The sequence below is a fragment of the Sciurus carolinensis genome, chromosome 3 (genome assembly GCF_902686445.1).
Source record: "Sciurus carolinensis chromosome 3, mSciCar1.2, whole genome shotgun sequence".
NCBI classification, from domain to species: domain Eukaryota; kingdom Metazoa; phylum Chordata; class Mammalia; order Rodentia; family Sciuridae; genus Sciurus; species Sciurus carolinensis.
In genome coordinates, this window is record NC_062215.1 from 120,850,267 (window position 1) to 120,861,563 (window position 11,297).

General features: G+C 40.4%; 1 protein-coding gene across 1 annotated transcript in view; it reads right to left on the reverse strand.

The window, feature by feature from the left end:
* Tlk1 (tousled like kinase 1) overlaps positions 1 to 3,839 on the reverse strand; it is a 139,350-nt gene extending 135,511 nt beyond the window's left edge. Inside the window, exon 1 of the mRNA XM_047543133.1 lies at positions 3,508 to 3,839. Within this exon, the coding sequence (XP_047399089.1) occupies positions 3,508 to 3,646 (139 nt within the window). The 5' untranslated portion in view covers positions 3,647 to 3,839. The remainder of the gene's footprint in view (positions 1 to 3,507) is intronic.
* Positions 3,840 to 11,297: the final 7,458 nt, after the last annotated feature.

Sequence of the window (11,297 nt, forward strand, 5' to 3'; positions counted from 1 at the left end):
AAAGAAAAGAAAATAGTCTATAATATACTCATAAGATAAATCCCTAAATTCAAGTAGATTCCTAAATCTCTTAATGTTTAAAGTTGTATTTTACCCACAAATCAAATAAAATTATATGACCATGATAACAGGATTAGGGTAAGAAAGAGAAGAGGAAAGTAAAAATATAGAGCACTAAAAGTAATCAGCAGCTCAGAAGGCTGAGGCAGGAGGATCGAGAGTTCAAAACCAGCCACAGCAATTTAGTTAGACCCTGTCTCTAAATAAAATACTTTTTAAAAAACAGGCTGGGGATGTGGCTCAGTGGTTGCATTCCCCTGGGTTCAATCCCAAGTACCACCCAAAAAAAAAAAAAAAACTAGTTTATATCAGGTGTAGTGGTACATACCCGTAATCCCAGCTACTTGGAAGGCTAAGACAGGAGGATAGCTAAATTCTCAGCCAGCCTCAGCAACCTAGCAAGACCTTCACAGCAATTTAGTGAGGACCTGTCTTAAAATAAAAAATAAAAAAGACTGGGAATGTAGCAGTAAGTCACCCCTGAGTTCAATCCCTAATACCAAAAAAAAGAAAAAAAATTAAAATAATAATAATAAGGTTATCATCTTAGATTACAGGTCTCAAATGTCAAAATTTCAGAATAAGTAACTTCCACAGATATGCCATTCTTATCTTTAACTCATTTTCAGGGTTAAATTTGCTTAAAAGGAGTTCATCACAAATAAAATATTTGTATATGTACATACACATGTGTATCTCTTTGAAGTTTAAATTTTTCTATTACTATATGTAAAGTTAAACTGGTTCAATTTTTCCAAGAAACAAAGTTGGTTCTCTTCTTGATACAGACATTCAATTATTTCAAATTCCATTAATATTAACAGTTCTTACAAGCAGTAACTTGAAGTCAAAAGTTCTCGCAAACTTCAGTGCTATGCAGGTGTTGCACACCTGTAATCACAGCAACTTGGCTGGCTGAGGAAGGAAGACTGCAAGTTTGAAGTCAGGCACAGCAACTATGCAAAACCCTCAGCAATTTTGTGAGACCCTGTCTAAAAATGAAAAATAAAAAGGGCTGGGAATGCAACTCAGTGAGAAAGTGCCCCTGGGTTCAATCCCCAGGACACCCCCTCCCAAAAAAAAAACCTTCTATTTATGAAACATATTAACATGTTCCTACAAAAGGAGCTGAAGCCTTTGTTAAAATAAACTGGGACTTCACTGAATAGCAAACACCTCCATCTTGATATCTGGTGCTTCATATATACAATTCCTATTAGCATTAGTGAAATCTGAGAGTACACCACAAAGTCTCAAAATGAATATATAACTCTAGAGGATTAACATAGTTTTACCATATCTGCTGGTTAGTCAAAAAGAAATATTCCACAGGGGCCATACAAGTACTTGGTGTGAGAGTGAGCACTGCCTGGCACAATCCAGACCTGGGTTTGATCTCCAACACCCCCCCCATAAGTATTTGATGTGAAGTATAACTTTCATAAAAGCATACCCTATTATTTCATGAATTAACAGAAACTCACTGCTATAGGTTACAAGAAAAAAATCTGAAATCTAACTGCTGGAAAAAATTCTGGTTATTTGGAAGTTCAAGCTAAATTTTTCCAACCTTTCAAAGTTTTCAAACATCAAGAAAAGTGCAGAATAGTATATACAAATAAGAAGTTTGACTAGAGTTAAAATTACCTCAGAAACTCACAATCTAGATTATGTGACTCCCAAATTTCCAACACTGATAACAGATATCAACAGACTGAACAATTCAACACTATGCCCTCAGTATCTAGTACAGGTTCTAGTTCACGGTAATGGCCCATTAAGTACCTGAGAAATTAATGAATGAATGATAAAAAGATACAGACTTTTAAAAAATAAAATGGTCTTTTACTATCATTAAACACCTTAATGAAACTAGACCCAAGTAAAATTATCCTAAAAGCACCTCCTGCTCTATTTACAAATCACATTTAAAAACACATTTTCAAGAAAAATCATCAGATGTATTAAATTTCAGTCATTCAATAAATTAAGCTTTTACCTTCTAATAATGAAAAATCAGTGTTGGGGGTGAGATAAAAGGGGGAAATGTCTGTCAATGTAGTCAGCATGTTTAATGGATGCCATAAATCAAACCTTTCCATGAATTTTCTAAAGCATATTCATGCCAATCTTTGAGCCTATTGTCACTTTCACACATGCTCACAGGAACAAAATGACAAAGAATGCTATGCCTGAACCACTGGATTCGGGGCACAAAACACTTGATTAACAATTGTCATGGTTCTTAATAATAAATATCGATAGATAATTTCAGAATAAATTATTCCCATCGATTCCTATGTAAGTGGAAGCTCTTGATTTCTTTAAAAGATTCACTAGACTACTGGACTTACAAACGTTTTTTTTTTTTTTTTTTTTTTAATGTGCCTATAATTTCCTTGTGTGAGACAACTGGGAGTGAACAACCCTTTTACCAATTGCTGATGAATACCGCTACGCATTTTCCAGACAAAAGAGCTTAAAAGAGATTCGATCCACATTTATTCTTCCCCCATAAATGCGTGCTCTCCCAAATTCCATTTTATGTCGTATACTTAAAGTTAAATACAGCAAGTTGAAATTTTAGTCAAAAGCACTCTCCTTTGCCTTACTAGCTGTGTAACTGCTACATCTGGTGGCAGCACACTTGCATGCAAGAAGCCAGAAAACTTAGAAAACAATTGTAACCGATCTGGTGCGTGTTTGCAGTAACCTTTACGCAGACATTTCCCACAAAACCCACAACCCTGTCAGAGAGGAACAGTAGCCTACTTGCACTCGAGAAGATAACGCACAAACACGCAGGAGGCGATGGCGAAGGAGAGAAAGTTGCAACCATCTGGAGGGGTGGTTTAAACAGTCTGCCCACGAGTCAGTCTGTCGTTTGAATTGCTGTAGGGGACCACGCTAGGGATCAAAGTCTGCCTAGATCATTTGAGCGCCTCTCCCCAAAGGACAGGCACCCTGCAAGCGAGGGGCATCCTCCAGGTCCGGGGCAGCAAACCTCGCAGAGTGGGGACCGCCTCTATGGGAGGAGTGCGCGGGGGAAGGGGAGGGGGCTCCAGGATGAATGCTCCAACGGGAGGGAAAGCCCACCAGAGACCGGAGGCCAGGAGGTTAAGAGTACTGAGTGTACTAGCAAATGGAGCAGAAAGAGGCTCGCGTCCGGGGGGGGCAGAATTCCCACCCTCGAAGTACTGGCTCCCTGGAACCCCGGCGAGTCCGTGCGCCTCACCCGGTCCCCACCAGCACGCACCCCCTCGTCCGTCTCCTCCGCCACCCGCGAACCACCAACCACAGCCAGCGCACCATCTCTCCCGGGCCGGGCGGCCTCGCGCCCACCTCGCCACCACCCCCAACCCCGGGGTCAGACGGAGGAGCGGCGGGGCGTGGGTCCGCGGTTCCGGAGGGAGGCCCGCGAGCGGGCGCGGGCGCGGCGGCGCTTACCTTCCCTGGGCCTCCCGGATGGCGGCGTGTGATTCAGCAGGGACCTGGCCGCCGCCGCCGAGCCCGGGGTTGGAGACGTGGAGAGCTGGGACCAAGATGGCGGCCCCTCCAAACTTCCACTGCTACTTTGGACACTCATCAAGCTACTTTCTGGGAACCCGACTCCCCCCCTGCGACGGCAGCGGCGGCAACGGCACCGGCACCCGCCTCCGTCATGGCGGGGGCCGCGCTGAGGGCGAGCGAGAGAGCGAGGGCTGGGAGGGGAGAGTCAAGGGGATGGGGGAGGAAACCGAGAAGAGGGGAGGTGGGGAGGGAAGAGGTGAGGGAAGGAGAGGGGACGGGGAGGAGGGAAGGGGGGAGAAGCGAGGGAGCGAGCGGGCGCGCCGAAGAGGCGGAGGGAGGGTGCGCGGCAGCAGAGGCGTCGAGGGGGCGCCCGCCGGGGCCGGGGTCGGAGCGCGGGCGGAGCGCGGGTTGCGCCGGCCGAGGAGACTTCCGCGGGCGGAACCTGCCGGCACCTCTGCAGTGCGTCGGCCCCCGGCGTCGCCCGGGTGGCGGCGGCGGCGGCGGCGGGCGGTGGGTGGCGGCTGAGGCGGCGGGATAACCTCTGCATCAGTTACAGGCGGCGGCAGCGTCACGCGCCGCCTGTGCAAACACTATCGCGAGGCTCCTGCGCCTCCGGTAGCGGCGGCGGCAGCGGCGGCCGCAGGAGCAGGCATGGGGGGAGGGACCTGCCAGGGGCTGCGGGCGGGGGGAGCGGGGAGGGAGCGGGCGCGCGAGGGAGGAGGCGCGGGCGCCCGGGCGCCCCTGGCGCGCCCGCGGATCGCAGCGCGGCGCAGGAGCCCGGGGCCGGCGGACTCGCGTGCGCGGGGGCTGCTTCCCCGCGCCCGCCGGAGGGAGGCGCGCCTGCTCGCGCCCCCGCCGCGCTGTTCGGGCTCCGACTCCCGCTCCGCTGCCACCTGACTCCCCCTCTCCCGCGGAAGCGCGCCTGGCTCCCGACCCACACCCAGCCTGGGGAGAAATGCTTCTGCTCTCGCCGGGCTGTCGCGTCTCTGGAGTTGGATGTGATCGGTTCTCAAAATGGAACTGAAAAGTTGAGAGTTGCTTCTTTCTTTGCCCCTCTGCACTGTGGAAAAAAAAAAAAAAAAAAAAAAAGCAAAACCTGTATGCGCCTCCCCGTCTGCAGAATGGGAATAATGACTGGGGGGAAAAAAATTGCTAAGAAAATAAGAAGGAGGGTGTGGAAAATAAAACTTTCTGTTTTAGAAAACAATCTTTAATAAAAGAATTTAAAATTACTGTCGGCGTTGCAGACTATATGTGTTATAGCAGTTCTTTGTTTTAAAACAGTACATGGATAAGAAAAATTTGGTTACTGCGTTCACATATTTAGAAAAACTATACAGTGTTCATCTTGTAGAGAGGATATGGTTCTAGAAATTTCCAATTTGTTTCTGGTGCCGCTGTTGAGACCTGACTATAAAATAACCGAAACAAATTACAGCATTTGCTAAAATTTATAGACACAGTGTAGCTTTCTGCATACCCACCCACGTACACACACCAGCGATTGGCCATCTTGTATATAAAACAACAGTCTAATAGTTCAGGAAAAATACAGCAAGGTTATTGCTCTTTAAAAAAACAAATTGAATAGAACACTGAAAAGATTATGATATAGAGAACTGTACGGACATGAGGAAATGGCATGATCACCAGAGGGACAAAAATGTCATTTCTATTTTTTATTTTTATGACTTCGCATTTCTCATAGTAATGTTTTCTTCAGATAAACTATCATACTAGAATGGAACCTTGGTTGTCAGTTATCTCTAGAAGCAATTTTAGTTTTCTTGTGCTTCAGATACTTCAGTGAGTTTTTTGTCACATTCCTGCTTTTCAAATTTAAAAGGGAGATCTCGCAAATTAAACTTAGTGGAGTTAATTGACATACAATAAGCTGCATGTAATAAATGTGTACAATTTGTTACGTGTATGCATGCAACCCAGAAACCACTTCTACGATCAAAGTGGGAAATGTATCTATAACCCTCCAAAGTTTCCTTTACCCCTTTGTGGTTCCTTGTCACTCCACTCCTGTACCCAGGTAACCGAGATCTTTCTGTCTCTACAGAGTACTTTGCATTTTCTTGAATTTAGATTAAAGTATACAATTTGCACTCTTTTTTTCTGGTGTCTTTATTCAATACAATTATTTCAATATTCATCCACATTGTTGCATTTATCAATAGTTCATTACTTTTTATTGCTGAGTACTACTCCATTGTATGAATATACTGCACTTTGTTTACCCCTTCCACTGTTGATGAACATTTGCATTGCTTCCATTTTTGGTTATTCTGAATAATGCTGCTATGAACATTCATGTACAAGTCTTTGGGTGGACATATGCTTACATTCTCTTGGATGCATACCTAGGACCTTACCATGAGATTTTTGTGCCAGCATGCATGTACTATAAGGGGAAACGGTTCCCATAACAACATGAAGATAAATGTATCTTCTTTATTTTTAAGAATAAGCTTAGTCTGCAGATTGTAGTGAAAAGAGCATAGGACCAGAAGGAAGTTAAGAGACATGGGTATTAGTCTCAGCAGGTAACAATCCTTGTTTCAGTTGCTTCATGTATGAAAAAGAGGTTAGAGACACTGGGTGACTCCTGGTAATTCCATGACTTTATGCAGACCTCAATTCCTTGTAAGAATATTATACAAAGCCCAACCAGAGGTATGATAACTCTAGGTTGTCCTCCCAGAATCATCCAGAGCTTACAGTTACTTTTATACCAACTGAGATACATTTTAGACAGACTTGCTCCTTTATTTTAAATGGTAATTAGAGGAACACAGCATATATATAATCAAATTACTTTAGATATCTTTTGGTTGTGCATGTTGCCTAAGAAGGACAATTGAACGTTTGATTCTTGCCTTCTTGCAGCTTATGATAAAGATAGCACTTGCTGACTTATAAAGAGGCCTCTACCAGCAGCAATAAGGAACTTGAAAATGGAATGTCATGCCATTATTTAAAATCATGTCTTTAAAAAAATCAAAGAAAATTGATAACATTTTCACACTGTAGTAAAGTTATGTAAAAAGTGGGTATAATCCCATTTTTTTGCAAGTACATGTAAAATATGGCTGTAAGGATACTCCCCAAAAAGTTAATGATTAACCTTAGGTTATGAGATTATATAATTACTATTTCTTCCTTTATGTTTTTTCAAATTTTGCACAATGAAAAAAGTTCAATAAATACTTTTTAAATAATTTAATCATAAAAAGGGCCTTGACACAAATTGTGTCAATATATAATTTTATTAAAAAAAAATTTATGTCAGGGGCTGTGGATGTAGCTCAGTTGGTAGAATGCTTGCCTCACAAGCACAAGGCCCTGGGTTCAATACCCGGCACAGGAAAAAAAAAAAAAAAATTATGTCAAATAAAAATTTCTGAATGGTAAATAAATGTTCCCAGTCTTGCACATTTGCTACTATGTAAGCATTCAAAAAACGACTGATGGGATGGCTGGGGTGATAGACTGCACAATAGAAAAACTGCAGAAAAATCAAGCATCCAGATTTGTTCAGAAAGGGTCACCTATCATTCTGTGTCAAAGGAGAAATCTCAAAAGCAAGAAAAGATCACCAGAAAGGTTCTTTGGGTAATCTCACTGGTAGAGAAATATTCCCAAAGAGAAAGCCAGCTTGAGAATACAGGTGTGAACTGAACAGATAAAAGGACTGGCAGCAAACCTGCCTACAAAAAGTTGGCGAGAGACAAGGAAGAATGTCCCATGGTTTGAGTCCCTCTTCAGGACACTGGGAAACAAGGGACTCAAACCTGTAATGAAGAACCTGGCACAGACCGAGGACTCTGTCAATGTTTGTAGAATCAATCCATGATGAAGACCAACAGACCCACTGAACAGGTGAAATGTAGGAAGGTCATCAAGGGTCTCCTGATGGAAAGTCATATGTAAAAGAGGTAGATTTGACCCCTGATCTACAAAATGATCATAATTTACAACGACATTTATTGGACTCTTTTCTACTCATATACTATTGTAAAAATATTTACAAAAAATCCAATATTAAAGATATGATAAAATGCACTTTATACCTCTTAACATTTGATTCCTTCTAAATTCAAGGGGAAAAAAAAAATTAATGTCGAAACCACTTGAATCCTTTTCCCCAAACCAAAAAGAAATGATTCCAGAAACTGGATGAGATATCCTTTGAAAGTACTTCCATAGAGTGGGGTACTGGAGTTGGTTCATATTGCCCTGAGAAGAGATTGCGTGCATTGCCTCCCAACTCAGGGTTCAATGATGTCACAACTGTGACTTGAAAGCAGTCAGGGTGGGTGGGAGTATTTACACATCCAAAGTAAGCAAAAGTTACAAATCAGGGCTTCTTCTATCAGAGTCGGTTACTAAGCATTCACCAGCACAGCACTACTCCTGTAGTACATTTATCATTGCTGCTGTAATTTTCTCTGTCTTCCATTTCCCTACTTTGGCTAAAAACCTAAAGAGATTAAGGTCCTTGGTCCTCCATGTTTACAGTTGTATTTCCAACATTTAGCCTGCCTGGCATACAGTTGTGATCCAAATTTATTGAGGCAAAAAATTACCCACACAACTGGTTAGCAAGCACTTGAGCCCCCTGAGCTAAACTGCTCATAAACATCTGAGTTGGCCATTTAGCAGAGGAGGAAAGGACCAAGGAACTCACAATCATGCATCTTTGTTTTTGTTTTTTGTTTTTCTCTTTCCACATTTTTTATTGGTGCATTATACTTGTACATAACGAATGGGATTTGTTGTTACATATTCACACTTGCATACAATATAACAATAAATCTGGTCAGTATCACTCCCCAGCACTCCTCCACTCCTTCCTCCCGCTTGTCCCTTTCTTCTACTGATCTTCCTTTGAGTTTCATGAGAGACCCTCCCCACTCCATCTTTCTTTTCCTTCTTCCTCTCTAACTTCCACATATAGAGAAAATATACAACCCTTGACCTTCTGAGTTTGGCTTATTTTGCTTAACATAATTGTCTCTAGTTTCACCCATTTTCCTGCAAATGAGATAATTTTGTTTTTCTTTATGACTGAATACAATTCTATTGTGTACATATACCACATTTTCTTTATCCATTCATCTGTTGACAGACTCCTAGACTGGTTCCATAGTTTAGTTATTGTTTATTGTGCTGCTATAAACATGGTTATGCACATACTACTGTAGTATGATGACTTTTGATTTTTTAGAATAAATACTAAGGAGTGGTATAGCTAGGTCATATGGTGGTTCCATGCCTACTCTTTTGAAGAACTTCCATACTAATTTCCATAGTGGTCATACTAATTTACAATCCAAACAACAGTGTAACTAAGTGTTCCTTTTTCTCCACATCCTCTCCAGCATTTATTATTATTTGTATTCTTGATGACTGCCATTCTGATTGGTGTGAGATGAAATCTCAGTGTAATTTTAATTTGCATTTTCCTAATTGCTAATGATGTTGAACAGTTTTTCATATAGTTGTTGGCCATTCGTGTTTCTTCTTTTGAAAAGTGTTTGTTCAATTCATTTGCCCATTTGTTAATTGGGTTATTTGATTTTGGGGAGTTAAGTTTTTTAAATTATTTATATAGTCTAGATATTAATCTTCTGTCAGAAGAGTAACTAGCAAAGATTTTCTCTCACCCATTTTTCTCTTCACATTCTTTATTGTTTCCTTTGCTGTGCATATTGCTTTTTAAATTCAATACCATTCCATTTATGAACTCTTGGCATTATTTCCTGTGCTTTAGGGATCCTATTGAGAATTGTTGCCTGTGCCTATATGCTGGAGTGCTGATCCTGTGTTTTCTTCTAGGAGTTACATAGTTTCTGCTCTAATTTCTAGGTCTTTGATCCATTTTGAATTGATTTTTGTTCAGGATGAGAGATAAGGGTCTAGCTTAATTCTTGCACATATGGATAACCAATTTTCCCAGCATCATTTGTTAAAAAGGCTGTCTTTTCTTCAAAGTATGTTGTGGCACCTTTATCAAGGATCAGATGACTATAGATGTGTGGGTTTTTCTCAGTGACTTCTATTCTGGACCATTGGTTTGTATATCTGTTTTTATGCCAGTACCATGCAGTTTTTATTATTATAGCTCTGTAGTATAACTCTGTAGTCAGGTATTGTCAGGCCTGAAGCATTGCTCTTTTGGTTTAGGAATGTTTTGGCTATTCTGTATGTGTTAGTCTTCTGAATGATTTCTAGGACTGTTTTTTTCTAATTCTGCGAAAAATATCATTGTGTATTTTGATGGGGATTGCATTAGATCTGTTGCTTTTGGTTGAATAATCATTTTAACAATATTAATTCTGCCTATCCAAGAACTTGGGAGGTCTTTCTGTCTTTTGAGGTCTTCCTCAATATCTTTCTATAGTTTTTATGGTAGCAGTCTCTCACTTTCTTGGTTAGATTTAATCCTAGGTATTTTATTTGTTTTTTGGCTATTGTGAATGTAATTGTTTTCCTGATTTCTTTCTCAATGATTTGTTGTTGGTATATAGAAAAGCTATTGATTTTTGTATGTGATTTTGTAACCAACTACTTTACTGAATTTGTTTATTAACTCAAGCAGATTTTTGGTGGAGTTCTTTTTTTTTAAAATCTTTTAAGTATAGAATCATATCATATGCAAACAGTGATAATTTAACTTCTTCCTTTCCTATTTTTATTTATCTTATTTCCTTCTCTTGCCTAATTGCTCTGGCTAGAATTTCTAGCACTATATTAATTAGGAGTGATAAAAGTGGACATCCTCCTTTGTTGATTTTAACGGAAGTGTTTTCAGTTTTTCTCCATTCACTCTGAAGTTGGTTTTGCATTTTTCATTATATAGCCTTTATGATATTGAAGTAGGCTCCTTCTATTCATAGCTTCTTCAGTGTTTTTATCACGAATGGGTGCTGAATTTTGTCAAAGGCCTTCTATTCATTTATTGAGAAGATGAGTGATCTATTGAGTGATTTTTGTCCTTAATTCTATTTATTTGATGAATTACATTTATTGATTTGCATATATTAAGCCATCTGTGCATCTCTGGAATAAAACCAAGTTGGTCATGGTGTACAAGCTTCTTAATATGTTGTTGAACATGATTTGCCAATATTTTATTAAGTATTTTTGCTTTTAAGTTCATCAGGGATATTGGTCTGTACTTTTTTTCTTTCATGTGTCCTTTTCTGGTTTCTATATGAGTCATACTCACTCTTCTTGGTCAATGTTTGTGGTTTGATAAATTTCACTGGCCTTGTTAGATAAAACATAAATTTTGCATAAGCCAGACTTAGACTAAAGATTTTTTATTGTTTATTTGAAATTCAAATTTTACCGAGCATCCTCTATTTTGATTTGTTAAATGTAGTAATCCTAGCTCTTTTGAATGAAGGGAAGAATAGTTCATAAGGTAGTACCTAGTAAAGTTGAAGACAGTATGACTTGGCAGTTCCATGATCTTAGAAGAATTCTTGATCATGTGCACTAGGAGATAAGAACACAAATGTTCACAGTGCTATTGTTTATAGTAGTCAAAAGCTGGAAATCGCGAAAATGTTCATTGATAAAAAAACTAGAGTTATGTATAGTCACACACTGGCAAACTATACAACAATAAAAATGCTCACAAACATAATCTTGATTTAAAAAACAAGTTACTAAGATGGGTATGGTGGCCCATCCCTTGGATAACTTGAGGC